This window comes from Rhynchophorus ferrugineus, unplaced genomic scaffold, assembly GCF_030347505.1.
Source record: "Rhynchophorus ferrugineus isolate W39M unplaced genomic scaffold, kcgeb_rfMv2 rfM9, whole genome shotgun sequence".
In the NCBI taxonomy this organism is placed as follows: Eukaryota; Metazoa; Arthropoda; class Insecta; order Coleoptera; family Curculionidae; genus Rhynchophorus; species Rhynchophorus ferrugineus.
Genome location: NW_027472588.1, coordinates 42,256,994 through 42,272,325, shown reverse-complemented (window position 1 = coordinate 42,272,325; position 15,332 = coordinate 42,256,994). Strand labels below are relative to the sequence as shown.

General features: G+C 31.0%; 1 protein-coding gene across 1 annotated transcript in view; it reads left to right on the top strand.

The window, feature by feature from the left end:
- The window catches only part of LOC143203185 (putative G-protein coupled receptor Mth-like 6), a 28,621-nt gene extending 17,777 nt beyond the window's left edge, over positions 1–10,844 (top strand). The window contains exons 3-8 of the mRNA XM_076415319.1: positions 2,363–2,800; positions 6,762–6,840; positions 7,044–7,231; positions 8,430–8,601; positions 8,666–8,811; positions 10,411–10,844. Coding sequence (XP_076271434.1) covers positions 2,363–2,800; positions 6,762–6,840; positions 7,044–7,231; positions 8,430–8,601; positions 8,666–8,811; positions 10,411–10,595 — 1,208 coding nt within the window. The 3' untranslated portion in view covers positions 10,596–10,844. The remainder of the gene's footprint in view (positions 1–2,362; positions 2,801–6,761; positions 6,841–7,043; positions 7,232–8,429; positions 8,602–8,665; positions 8,812–10,410) is intronic.
- Positions 10,845–15,332: the final 4,488 nt, after the last annotated feature.

Here is a 15,332-nt window from a genome sequence, read left to right as displayed (position 1 = left end):
TCGTAGGGTTAGGCAGCGTTTTTGCTAATTGCTAAATAAGCCTAAAAAAATAGGTTAATTTACGACATCACGTTAGAAACCTCTAAAATTAGCAATGTTGCCTTAGTATATTATGCATGTATTATACATATAAACCTTCCTCTTGAATCACTCTATCTATTGAAAAAAACCGCATCAAAATCCGTTGCGTAGTTTTAAAGATTTAAGCGCACATAGGGATATAGGGACAGAAAAGGCGACTTTGTTTTATACTATGTAGTGATAAATAGTTTTTTAATTTTTTTGGTAGTTTTCTTGTAAATAACAATATATTTTATATTAATATAGCAGCATTTTGGAACGATATTTTTCAAGATTGTTAATGTAACAGGGTAAAAAGATTAAAATTGTGAATGATAAATAGTAAAATACTTTTGACTGTTTTTATAGCGATAGTAGGTAATATTTGGATTTTCGAACGCTCTCGATTTTTGTTAAAAAATATTTCCCTTCAGCAATAAATAAAGTCTTTATTTTAGTTAAAAAAGCTCTAGTTATGTCATGGATTAGTTTTTTTTTACGTTTAGATATATGTTTAATTTTTATTTAGTATTTATGGTTAATGTACATCTTTAGTGTTTAGATTTGTTCTATTGTATTGTCTATGTTTATTATAGTATATTATTTAAAAATAGCAATTTACATATTAAAATACGATAAGATATTTGTGGGTTATTATTCCATTCTTTAGAAAAATTCCATTCCTTTTTACAGGTCCACAGAACATTCAAATTTAAAAGTAGTTCAACTTCGTCTAAAATTAAATTATTAATTGCATGCTAATAGTATTCAGTAATTATTTGTTTTCTTTTCTTTTTAACGTTAGTACGTGAAGGAATATGTATATCTCCATCTCGCTTATACTACTGTTGGAAAATATAAGCACATATAAAATTAACTGCTTCAAGCAATTATCTCCGTCCTTTCTTCTTTCACAATTTTTACAGGAAAGGATTCGTACATCTTCGTCCGAGATCGTGAATTAAAAAAAAAAACTGTCGAACCGTGCATTTCAATGAATATAGTAATTACTATGGACTAGTATTACTATCGACTGTTTTGCAACTATTGACTGTTTCGACTGTTTTCAGTCGATAGTTCCCAACGCTATTAAAAATGTATTTTAAGTTATATCATTAATATGTTCTCTAGACTCCCTAAATAATATTGCAAATTTTCGCAAACACATCTCTCTATAATAATTATTTTATCCAGGGGATTACAGTCAATATATGCCTGTTTTAATTAATAAAGTTTTTAATAATTGGCCGATATTCTCTCACCTTTGGGAATTGCTAATTGTTTAATATCACACCCAATATAAGGCGTGTTCAATTGTTTTTTAATTTATATAGAAACATCTGTAAATAATTGGGAATTGGATATTGTATTTAGGAAATTGTTTATCCAGCTGTTTTTATGTTTATTTAATGATAATTTGCCAATTACCATTTAAATTTACTGATAAATAATAAATGAGTATTTTCAATATTAGTGTTATTTATCTGTTGTGCTAATTCATTAACTGAGTTTTATAAAGAGTCATAAATTATTTTTCTAGTGCAAAGATGGTAAATTGTTTGATTTTTTTTTATTTCAAAATATGATATGTGACAATAAAACTTGTACTAAATGAAGCTATATAAATATTTATCAAACTTGGATGTCTTTTATATGATTGTTTTAAGAAAAAGTCTTCTTCCCTGTTGGAAAAGTGAATTTCCTCAAATACATTTCAAACATTAACTAAGCATACATGTGCCCTTTTGAACTTCTGATATTTTTGGACGAAATATTCAGTGAAATTATTTTCTGAAGCCTCTTTTGGAGCCTTATTAAGATAATTTTGCAAGGACTGTAATAAGGAGTAGTCGAACTGATCCGGTCTAACTGACAAGATCCGGTCTAATTTTAAAAATATTCAACATTTGAGATTGATTTTATGAGCATTACTAATATTTTAGCGTTGGAATGTTGAGATTTCTAAATATTGTTGAACGATAGTCTTGTTTCATGTCAGAAACTGTCCTAGTGGCCACAGTGGTCAACTCTTGGTATAATTAAAGCTTTTTGGCTTCTTATCTGGTGAATTCTATGGACCAAATAGCTACTTTTTCGTTTGCGAATATGCTTAAAAACTACGGAACACTGTAAATGGAAATAAAAATGATTCACATGTTCATTTCGTAGTCTTATTTTTGCCAAACAATTGATCAATCTTGCCCTTAATACAATATTTAGGCATTTTTCTGATCTATTAATGATTTGTTTCATATTTTCTCGTTATATTGAACGTTACTCATTCAATTATTGATTGTTTCAGATGACTTCGAAATAATCTATGGAACCAAATGCCCCAGGATATCGGTAATCAGATACAACAACTTCCAGTACCAAATAACAAAGAACGGTTCGTTCCGTTACTTCTACAACTACACCAAGGAATTCGTCGAGCAGGACGTGCTCAACTTTAAGAGTTACTGCATCGAGCACGTGCAAAAGGGAAACATGCAGGGCTACTTCCTGTTTGACTGTTATGAAGCGGAGGTCAAAGAGAAGTACACTTACACCATGGGTTTCAAGATATTGTCGGCGGTATTTCTGCTACTGACGATGATTATCTACGTCTACACGGGGGAAACGAAAAATATTTTCGGCAAAATACTGATCAGTTATTGCGTGTCGATATTATTTCTGATGATTACCTTGTTGGTGGCCCATGTGAACTTGAATCAGACATTGTTGGAATGCAAAATAAGAGGTATGTGTAGTAAATAAATGTAATGGTCAGACAAACGATGAAGTTCTTCAACAGTTTCAACTAATTTCCCTAGAAGTTGTGCCGATTTCAAAAATAAAGTCCACTCGGGTGACTGTCGATTGGACTTCGGAGTGAAATGATGGAGCCATGTTTCATGCATTATCATATATCGATGCAAAAACTCGGGTTTATTACGCTTGATCATCTTCAAACACTGCTCCGAATCATCAACTCGTCATTGTTTTTGGTCAAAAGTAAGCTCGTGCTGCACGCATTTTGCACAGAGCTTTCTCATATCCAAATATTCGTGAATGATGTGATGTACACTTTTAGTTGATATCTTTAAAGTGTTGGCTATTTCACTAAATTTCAAATTACCGTTATTCAAAATCATTTTGTGGATTTTTTAAATATTCTCGTCTGCAACAACTTCTTTTTGGGCGTCCACTGCGTTCACCGTCTTCGGTGTTTATTTCTCCACATTTAAACTTAGCATACCAATCCTTGATGGTTGATTCTCCTGGGACAGTGTCCCGAAACTCGGCATCAAGTCAAGTTTTTGCTTCAACTGTATTTTGTTTCTTCAAAAAGCAATATTTTATCAACACGCGAAATTCCTATTTTTTTCAATTTTTTCACAATAACACGAGTTGCTTCACTCAAAATGCGATAATTCACAAACTAATGATCAGACAGCTGTCAAATTTATACACGCATCTTTCGAGGGTTATTTTAGATTTAGTTCCAGTAGCGCCATGTATGTTTCAGGCCGGGGACTTCTCAATTATGAATGAACAAGAGCATAAAGATTAAAAAAAAGAAAATAAATTATGATATCATTGAATTTTATGCGCAAAGTTCTCCGAGAATGATATGAGTACATGTCTGAACGATATTAACAAATGTATATATATATTCTAAGTAGTATATTTATAATGAAATAAAGTAAACTTGCAATTTATAGTGAACTCATACTGTTGACAAATATATATATTTCGAAACGAAGATGAACCAAACTTACATAAACTGAAATCTTACATTTATTTTGTTAAATTTTCATCATTCATGTAAACATCCTTTGCATAATAACATACATATTATAACAATTTGGATGAGCTCGGTATATTTTGGAACCGAAAATTTAAATTATCAGTTCGGTATTTGTTGTATAATTAACCCGGCTCTAGCCATTCGGATTTTTATTATTTTTTAGTTTGAAGTTAAATACAGGGTGTCCATTGGGAACGTTCCCTAAAAATTATGTTAATCTAGTCAGAAAATGCCTCTATAGTAAACTCAAAGTATTAAGTTCTCCAGAGGTTCTTTCCATGGTATAGATATAGGGGATGGACAGTATAATATGAACACCTGACATATATACAATATTTATTTATTAATACAGTCACAATTTTCTTTCAAACCAGTTACAATTCCTTCTTCAATAGTTTCGTAAAGTGTCTGAATAGTTTCTGAAATATTTATAGGATTCTTCTCAATAGACTGAACCATTTTAGCTGTGTCTATGGAAACATTATCATGTTGGAATACGGTAACGTTTAGCAACATCATGGTAATCAGAATTACGCACTGCGCGTCTCGCAACTTAAGATCGACAACGCAATAATTACATTGTTGGATAACGTCACGTACCTAGGTCTCCACTTCGACTGACGGTTCGGTTGGCATTCCCAAATCCAGAAAGCAATCCAGAAAGGTTCGGTGATAGCAAACCTGCTATCTTCTCTGATCTGCCCTTCTAGCAGTCTTCCCACCTCCATCAAATGCAACAATATGTTAATTCGGTCGGTACTCCTCTACGAATCTAACTCCCACTTCAGATTTGACAAAATAAGCTCCTCAGGAGAATCTTAGACGCTCCATGGTTTGTCAGAAATAATCAAAATTCGTAGGGAAACTAACACTTCAGAAATCAAGCCGTACATATCTCAATCATTCCACAAACAACAACTCAGCTCAAGTTTTTCTGAAAACGCGCTTGTTTGCGAGCTGGTCGACATGCTGGGAGCTTAGCACCGCGTCACCGCTAACCTCTCCCCCCTTTTCCAGGCTGAAACAACCTCATCTGTCGCTGTGGTCATAATGCTTTTGCCCCATACGACGGTATCCAGTCGTGTGTTAACTCAAGTTCGCGAATCAATAGAATCGCCGGGTCCTCGTGCCGAATAACGGCTGCCCGATCAGCGGGTGCCATATATTGGTAAGGCCAGGGTAGAGGTCACATAACCCGGTTCAACTTGTCACTCCAGGGCAAGGCTCCGTGACCAGGTAAGCGTCATGCATTTCACCGCCTGGTTTTAGGCCAGAACAAAAAAAAGCTGTTCAGAATAAGAACTATATCATTGCAAATATTGAGATATTCATTCTCACTAATACAGTCAGTGTTCTGAATTAGGGGACTAGCTCAAATTAAAACGAAACGTCTCCCATGCTTGATTGTAGGAAGAGATACTCCAAATAAGGCTTCTTTTGGGGTTCTACATATGCAAATCAAGCCTTTTGAAGGAAACAATATAAATCATAACAAATTTTTTCAATCACTAAGAGGTTTCATGAGCTTTGCAGCACTTCTTTGGCAGCTTAGAGTTTACCTTCCGTTATAAAGGATAGATTGCTCCACAATATCTTCGGATTTGGCGCATGCACATATTGGCTCCATTTAATTTTAAAACAGAATAACCTGAGCTTGGCTCATCCGTACATACGGTTTTATTTACTTAAATTTTTTTATCGTTATTATTAAATTTAATGTCGGACGTATTAAGCAGGTAAATAGTTTCAGGAGGTAAATAAAAATGGTAAAATTCTGGAAATAATATATTTTATTTAAAAAAGTATTGAATAAAACGAAATAATAAAAATATAATTAATATAGGTCCAACTATACTATTTTTATAAAAACATCATTATTTTTTATAAATAAATGTACACAAATATGATAAATAATTGATTTAATATTGAAACTATATATAACGACAGAAATAAAACATTGAAAATATTTTGAAATAACACACTTTATTTAAAAAATTATTGAATAAAATTAAATAATAAAAATAATTCCTATATGCCTTTCTTTTTTTATAAAAACACCTTATTTAAATAAATTAACATGTTTGAATAATTAACGAGAACTCCAAGAACCATAGAAATAAACATTACCATAAAAATACCAAAATCGTTTAGATCAAACCCAGCCAATATAGCTAAAACCAAATGGAAAAGCCACCACTATATATGAAAGCAGTAAAATTTTCTTAAAAATCTCCAGATATTATCTTGATCCACAAACCCCCTTAAAGAGTTGACTATCTTGAGCTTTCGATTAACATATTGTACATTTACTAGCCTAAAACGAATGGATGACTGTATTTTAGAGCTGAAAAACATCTCAGTCAATACATCATTATATTTACAAATCAATAATTTATTTACCTATACTCTTATATAGGAATGCATTATATTTTCATTGTTATTGGATCATTAGGGTGTCGTTGATAGTTTTATAATTTGTTTATTTGATCCAGGTCTACTTTTGTTAGCAAATTTAATTATTTCAAATTATCACTGTACACTGTTCCTATATTTTAGCAAAATGCTGGCTAATTTCTTCTTCTCTGAATTTCACATTTGCAGGACAGTGCGCACGCACCAAATTCAGAGATGTAGAAAAATATATCCGCCGTTATAAAGGGTGCCACAATCCCAATTTATCTATGAATTTCAGCTTTATGGACCACAACATCTCATTAAAAGAATATTATTTAGAATATCTTGGCTATAAAATTAAAATCTCGTCGTAATTTACCTTTCTTCTATTTACTTGACATATACTTTGTTTACAATTTCAATATTTGTTTGTGAGATACACCGTATAAAAAAAGCGTAATACAAGTGTGTTTTAATTTAACAATAACCAAATTCAAACATTGATTGTTTGTTCTAGGTTACTTTATCACTTGGCTAACCCTATGCAGTTTTACTTGGTTGAATATTATGTCAGTTAATATTTGGAGCACGTTCAGGTAAGTTTGATCTATATATAGGCATAATGTGATACATTTTGTCAATGTGTTTTATTGCACTGTTTATACAGGTAAACCGAAAAAATGTGTAGAAACTTTTTACATCAATTTATCTAAATCTTACGTAGTTTTGTCTGACGTTGGCCTGTATCTCGAAAATTAGGAGATGCAGAGCAATAATTAATGCCTTAACTCTTTTTTAGTCAGCCTCAGGGGACTATCGGGCACAGTCAAAAGAAACGGGACATAAAAAAGTTTATGTTGTACTCCATTTATGGCTGGGGAGTGCCTGTTTTGATAGTATTCATCATTTTTGTATTGGAATTTACGAAATGTCTACCCGAACCTATCCATCCATACGTTGGAATATTTTACTGTATGTTTGAAAAAAGTAAGTAGTAGAGATTCATGTATTTACTATTAGGTCTGCAAATTTATTTAAAAAGTGTAGTGGGTGTTCATTGGGGAAGTTCATGTTTTAAAATTTGGACTACGTGGCAAAGTTTATAATCCAGTACTTGGGATGCTATTTTTCAGTAAGTTTTGTGTGCTAAAAATGGCGATAGATAACGTAGATAAAGCCAATTTTTGCTAGAAAACCTAATCTAAATAAATTATTAAATTAATACAGTGGCTTGGTAGTGGTAAAGGCGATAGGACCGTTTTCTTACTGTTGCGATAGTCGCGGGTTCAAATCCTGCTGGGGCGTGGTCGTCAATTTATATTCCTCATTGATTTACATTTGTGGCTGTCCTTAGGCAAGAGTGCAAAATCCGACAGGGAAAATGATCCCAGTCACGCCAGTAACCAGGCTGGGTAAGACCGGATGTGTTCTGGGATGATTTCTAAGTTGGTCACTCGTCAGTTGGTAGGCTTAATACCGAGGACCGTGGTTCGGAGTCCACGTTAAACTGTAGGTCCAGTCCAGATACACCCTCATCGGTAAAAGGAGACTTTAAAATATAAAAAAAATTAATACAGCAAATAAATACTTTTCTTATATTTTTTTTGCAAATTTATTGTATTTTAATAATCTAACTTACCAGTTTGAGTACTAACCGTTATCTCTAACAATGTCAATATCATTTAATGTCATTAAGTTATTTGAACATTTTGCATTTGCAATTTCTACGAAAATTTCTTTTTATCAAAATCGGAGTGCTATTAAGAATTGTGATAATATTTTACAACCAGCTTAATCATTCTATTCTGGATATTTTAATTACCATAATTTCTGTTTCTTTATTTAAACGTCAGACAGCACACTTATTATAATTATTTACTATCTAGTAATCTTTCTCTAATATTACTCTTAAAGCCCAGATAAAAAATTTCAGACCAAAACTTAATTAGTGTTTCGAGCATCTATTTATAAACAAAATTATAATTCTTAATCAATTTAACTGAATTTTCTTGAATTTAAATACAAATATTTGTCCGGGGGTGTAATAAAACGGATAAGTTTAGTTAGAGAATACCTGTTGTATAAGAACTGTTAATTTCGAGGCCTAATATATATTTTGTATCTTAGTAGTACTGACCGTATTGATATCATACTATTTTCTATATGTAACTGTGCTTTTTTTCAGGAAACTACTCATCGTTTCTCTTTTATCTATTGCCGCAGTTAATTTTCCAGTTCATAAACACCGTGGTCTTCTTCAAAACAATCATTTACTGCATCAGGGTGAAAAACGAAATCAATAAACTGAACGAAGTGAAGACCAAAGATAATCACAAATTTGCCGCCACAAAGGAAAAGTAAGTTTTTACTATACCCAGTTGATTTTACGAGATGTTTAATTTTTAAAATGTTTGATTTCAGATTGGGTCTTATCATTAAGTTGGCGACTGTGATGGGTGTTATCTATATATTTGAAGTGGCAACTGGGTTTTTCAACGACATAGAGAAATATGGTAAAATTGCTGAAATACTCGAGATTATCTTATATTCCATATTGTCCTCACAAGGTAAGTACTACAAACAATTCGAATTCTTATCGGTCAATGAATGTCTTGTATAAGTTGGGGAAAACTAATTTCGTTTTTCTCTCGTGGTTTTACATATACATTCTACATTCACATTTTGCATCTACATTTCACATCTACATTTGCATCTACATTCCACATCTACATTCTACACCTAAATTCTACATCTACATCTACATTCGCTCTACAGCTACATTTTTCGTCCAAATCCCACGTCTACATTCTACGTCTACATTCCACATTTACATTCTAGATCTACGTTCTTCATTCTACATTCTACATCTACATGTTACATTCTATATTCTACATTCTCCACCTATATTCTACATCTGCAGTCTATACCTACATTCGACATCCGCGCTCTGCACCAACATCTACTACTGCATCCACATTCTACAGCTACATTTTTCTTCTAAATTCTACGTCTACATTCTACATTCCACATTTACATTCTACACCACCTACATTCTGCATTCTACATCCTACACCTACATGTTATATTCTATATTCTACATTCTCCACCTATATTCTACATCTACAGTCTATACCTACATTCGACATCCGCGCTCTGCACCAACATCTACTATTGCATCCACATCCACATTCTACAGCTACATTTTTCATCTAAATTCTACGTCTACATTCTACATTCCACATTTACATTCTACACCACCTACATTCTGCATTCTACATCCTACACCTACATGTTATATTCTATATTCTACATTATCCACCTATATTCCACATCTGCAGTATATACCATATTGGACATTCGCTCTGTATCTACATCTACTACTGCATCCATATTCTACAGCTACATTTTTCATCTAAATTCTACGTCTACATTCTACATCTAAATTTTACGTTTACATTCTACATCTACATACCACATCTAAAGTCTACACCTAAATTCTACATCTACATCTACATTCGCTCTACCTATACTTCTGCATCCACATTCTACAGCTACATTTTTCTTCTAAATCCAACGTCTACATTCTACATCTACATTCTACGTCTACATTCCACATTTACATTCTAGATCTACGTTCTTCATTCTACATTCTACATCTCCATGTTACATTCTATATTCTACATTCTCCACCTATATTCTACATCTACAGTCTATACCTACATTCGACATCCGCGCTCTGCACCTACATCTACTACTGCATCCACATTCTACAGCTACATTTTTCTTCTAAATCCAACGTCTACATTCTACATCTACATTCTACGTCTACATTCCACATTCTACATATACATTCTACATTCTACATTCTACATATACATTCTACATATACATTCTACATCTACATTCTACATTCTACATCTACATTGACAAGGCTCTAAATTTTAAATAAATCGGATCGGTAGAACTTAAGATATCGTATATAAAGTTTCGAATTTAGATACGGCGTCTCTAAACATCTATAAAACTGAAATTAATTTAAATTTTGGAAGAACCTCTTAAGGGAATGTTCTTAATAGCTCTGAAAATTAAATTGAAATATTGAATGAAGAAACTTTTTTTTAATTGCTTTTTTCGCAATCTTAAAATTTAAAAGTTACGTTTTCCAGGAATATTTATTTTCGCCATATTTATTTGCAAGAAGAAGACCGTTGAAAAACTGAAAAAGAAACTGCACATCCAACAGCGAAAAACCTCTCAATCTATGTCATCCACTCAAACAAGCTTTCAATTGTTGAACAAAAGACAGCCCACCAAAATAAGTTTGAACGAAACCATTGAAAGTAAAGCGTAAACACCGAGCATCTAAGTATCTGTTTAAAAGTACGAATATTATGTGCTGCCATCTGAGTTGGATCGTGATAAGCACGCTTTGAGTGTCTGTATGCTGATGTTTTTGATGTACAACTATTTATTAATCTGCAGGGACGTAATATATACAAAATGTTTCTTTTTTATTAATTGAAACATTAATATTAAATATAACTCGATATAAATGTATTTGATGTAACAATATATTTTGAAATATATGTCTTTACATAGAGATTTATGTTTTATTACCTTTTTGTTTTATATTTTTTAATTTTTTAAAAATAATTGGTACTGCGTGTATTCTTATCAGCGATACCCATTGGTGAAAGTGTCAACTTGAACAACTCGATGGTTTTGACATTTTATAAATACATTAATAGTTTTTCATGTAACATTAGGGATATTTCACAGACCCACAGAGCTTAATTTGCAGTATAAATGGTTGCATAATAATAATATACTATTTGATTTTAAATTTAAAATTTATATGTATATAAATCACTATTATGGTGAAGTTAATATAATGCAATTGTTAACAGTTTAACAACATTATTTTCTTATTTTAAGATATGATGGGCAGAATCAAAATAATAATTTATTTTACCGTCCGTATAATTTCGTATAAAAGATATGTTATTTTAGATGATGTATCTGAAATTAATAATTTTTTTTATTTTTCATATTTTGAAATAATGATTTAGACCACTGGTGTAGGTGCCAGGACGGAGGCGCCTCCACCAATATTTGTAATATGTGCTGTGGCATAATTTAATATGTAAAAGAAAATCCTTGGCCAAATTGTCATATATATTTTTAAAATATTTAATTGTTGCTGTTGCTAGTAAGAAACCAAGCCAATGGAAAAAATATATCATAAGAAGAAATAATAATATGAAACCTAAAAATAATAAAATTGATTTACATGTTACAGAAATGCAGAACTTTTACTGTAACAAGTTTTTTTTATATTATTTTATTAATGGATCTGCTATTTTAATTTGTTTTTGCTTAGTCTTATAATAAAATATTTTTACAGTCCCGATAATTTCGTATCAAAGATATGTTATTTTATATGATGTATCTGATATTAATCATTTTTTTATTTTTCATATTTTGAAATAATGATTTAGACCACTGGTGTAGGTGCCAGGACGGAGGCGCCTCCACCAATATTTGTAATATGTGCTGTGGCATAATTTAATATGTAAAAATGATCCTTCGCCAAATTGTCACATATATTTTTAAAGTATTTAATTGTTGCTGTCGCTAGTAAGAAACCAAGCCAATGGAAAAAATATATCATAAGAAGAAATAATATGAAACATAAAAATAATAAAATTGATTTACATGTTACAGAAATGCAGAACTTTTACTGTAACAAGTTTTTTTTCCATATTATTTTATTATTTTATAATAAAATATTTTTTCCATCCCGATAATTTCCTATCAAAGATATGTTATTTTATATGATGTATCTGATATTAATCATTTTTTAATTTTTATTTTTTGAAATAATGATTTAGGCCACTGGTGTAGGTGCCAGGACCGAGGCGCATCCACCAATATTTGTAATATGTGCTGTGGCATAATTTGATATGTAAAAAAATTCCTTCGCCAAATTGTCATATATATTTTTAAAGTTTTTAATTGTTGCTGTCGCTAGTAAGAAACCAAGCCAATGGAAAAAATATATCATAAGAAGAAATAATATGAAACATAAAAATAATAAAATTGATTTACATGTTACAGAAATGCAGAACTTTTACTGTAACAAGTTTTTTTTCCCCATATTATTTTATTATTTTATAATAAAATATTTTTTCCATCCCGATAATTTCCTATCAAAGATATGTTATTTTATATGATGTATCTGAAATTAATAATTTTTTTATTTTACATATTTTGAAATAATGTTTAGGCCGTTGGTGTAGGTGCCAGGACGGAGGTGCATCTACCAATATTTGTAATATGTGCTGTGGCGTAATTTAATATTTAAAAAAATACCTTCGCCAAATTGTCCCATATATAATTAAAGTATTTAATTGTTGTTGTCGCTAGTAAGAACCCAAGCCACTGGAAAAAATATCATTAGATTAAATAAGACGAAACCTAAAAATAATAAAATTGATTTACATGTTACAGAGATACAGAACTTTTACTGTAACAATTTTTTTTTAATATCATTTTATTAATGGTTCTCTTATTTTCATTTGTTTTTGCTTAGTTTTATAATAAAATATTACAGTGATTTTAATACCATTCACCATATTATCTACAATTAATTTCATATAATTTATATTAACATTGTTTAACATAATCAGAATACTATTTGCTCATGGAGATTATAATTTATTGGTATTCAGTTCTGTTTCATTAATATTTTCACATCGGGTTTCTGATACAAATATTAATTTTCATTCACCAAATTATCATTGCACACTAAATTTTATTACTATCCATCTATGGTATATTTATACTGTTTGCATTTTTTCAAAAAACCATTACCGATTAAAAAGCGCGTTCACCATATTATAGGAACTTTTGTAAATATAAAATAAATCCATTCTATAGAAGTAAACAAATTCGAAATGGCAAGTTTTAAACATTTGCCATTCTAGTGAATGTACGTTAAACGATATTTTTAAAAGAAGTGTAAAGCGCGCATATTTTAGTATAAACCAACAATATGTTACCTTTTTTTTTAACTTTCCGTTTACAATTCCCAGCTTGTAATCATGCGAGAATGTGGAACCCATAAAACGACTGGGTAAATAATCATCAAGCCCGTTGTGTTTAAGTGAATCGATTCTTCCTATCCAGTTAAAATTCGAAATTCGTAAATATGAACACAAAGCCGTTAATTACAGTTTATTAGTATCACATATGACTTCATCAGGAAATATCTCGATTCTAAGGTGGTTATGAAAACTGTTCTTGAATATTTGATGCTACGAGGATTGTTCAATATGTCGCAAAAAAAATTATAGAGAAACAAATAATAGGCATCATAACTAATTTTGATAAAAATGTGGCAGTGACATACTAGTGCGTTTACATTATGTTATTTATGTATTTGTTTCAGTCTATGAGTATTTTGATAGTGTAAAGCAGCTTCAACAGCCTTCAGAAAGCTTCAGAAATTTTATTGTATCGAATTACGGGTTTTATCTGTCAGAATAGTTAAAAAATACCAATCAAAACAGCACATATTTAATTGATTAGTGTTATTGACTTATTTGAATGGTTTTTTTCGCTCTCTGTTCGTCTTCGTCGATGATGTTTTACCATGTCTTGTGTATTCTGTTATTACCGTGGATGCTGTCGCTTGTAACATGTTAAACAATTCAATTGTTTTCGTCATAGACTGTTTCACTGACCGCGCACCGACGATATGCCTTCTTTAGAAGTCTGCGAGATCAGACATTTCACCCATCGATTGTTTTTGACAATCAAGCGTATAATACACTGAAATATAATCTATAGTTTATCCAAAATAGCAGTAAATTTACATAATTTTTTGCCTATTATAATTTGTAAATTCATTTTAATACCAGGCGATATTTTCCGTTTTATTTCATTCCAATTAAAAAGAGATACCATGCTGTTTGATACTTTCGAACATGCAACCGAAACAGCCTGCAAAATTCTGTTGCCAAATGTCTGCAAAATTCTTCAAAACATTTATGATAAGAGGTTATAAATCGTTATTTTAATGCATAGCTTGCTTTCAATACTTTAATGATTGTTTGAAGTAGTGGGGCCCGTTCTTACCAGTGCGTTACAGCTGTACTGTATATTAGTATGGTCACTAACCTCCCAAACAAAGAGAAACAATATCATTTTGAGTTCATCGAAAAGAAAGTAACCATGCCTTGGTCTCTACTACATTAAATTTGTGAAATATATAAAAGCGGTGATTAGTTTTTTTTTTAATATAAAAATAGTTTTATGCAAATTTTAGAGATAACTGTGAGTATGGAAAGTATCCGTAGGAAACTTAGGGATATGCAGTTCTTTGAGGAATATAAGTCATCACTTGTGTAGGTATTTCAAAATGGAATATTAAACCACCCTTGGTAAGAAGCTAATAAAAAGAGTTTAAAGACAACAAAAGTTAATGCAAAAAAAGGTTAAAGTTGCATTGTGTTCATATTATTTTGCCAATCCCCTCACTTAATATTCACTAAACCAAAACGGTAACCGGTTATTGATGTATTTTTTAATTTCAAGTAGTGTTGGGAACTATCGACTGAAATCGACTGTCGACTGTTTAGTAATTGACTACTTTTTGGTATCGACTGTTTCAGTCGCTATTTTTGGTTTTACTAGTTTCATTCGACTGATTTTTAACGTTCTGGCTCTGTCGTCCTAGCCGCGACCTTGACAAAAATGTACTCAATTTATGCTTACATTTTTACACATACAGTATATATATATATATATATATATATATATATATATATATATATATATATATATATATATATATATGTATTATATATAGTTTTATGACTTTTTTGGGTAGTTTTCTTGTAAAAAAACAATATATTGTATACTAATATAGCTGCATTTTAGAACGATATTTTTCAAGATTGTTAATGTAATAGGGTAAAAAGATTAAAATTGTGAATGATAATGAATTAGTTTTTTTTTTCTATGATTAATTATATGTTTAATTATTATTTGATATTAATGGTTATTGTACATCTGCTCACATCTG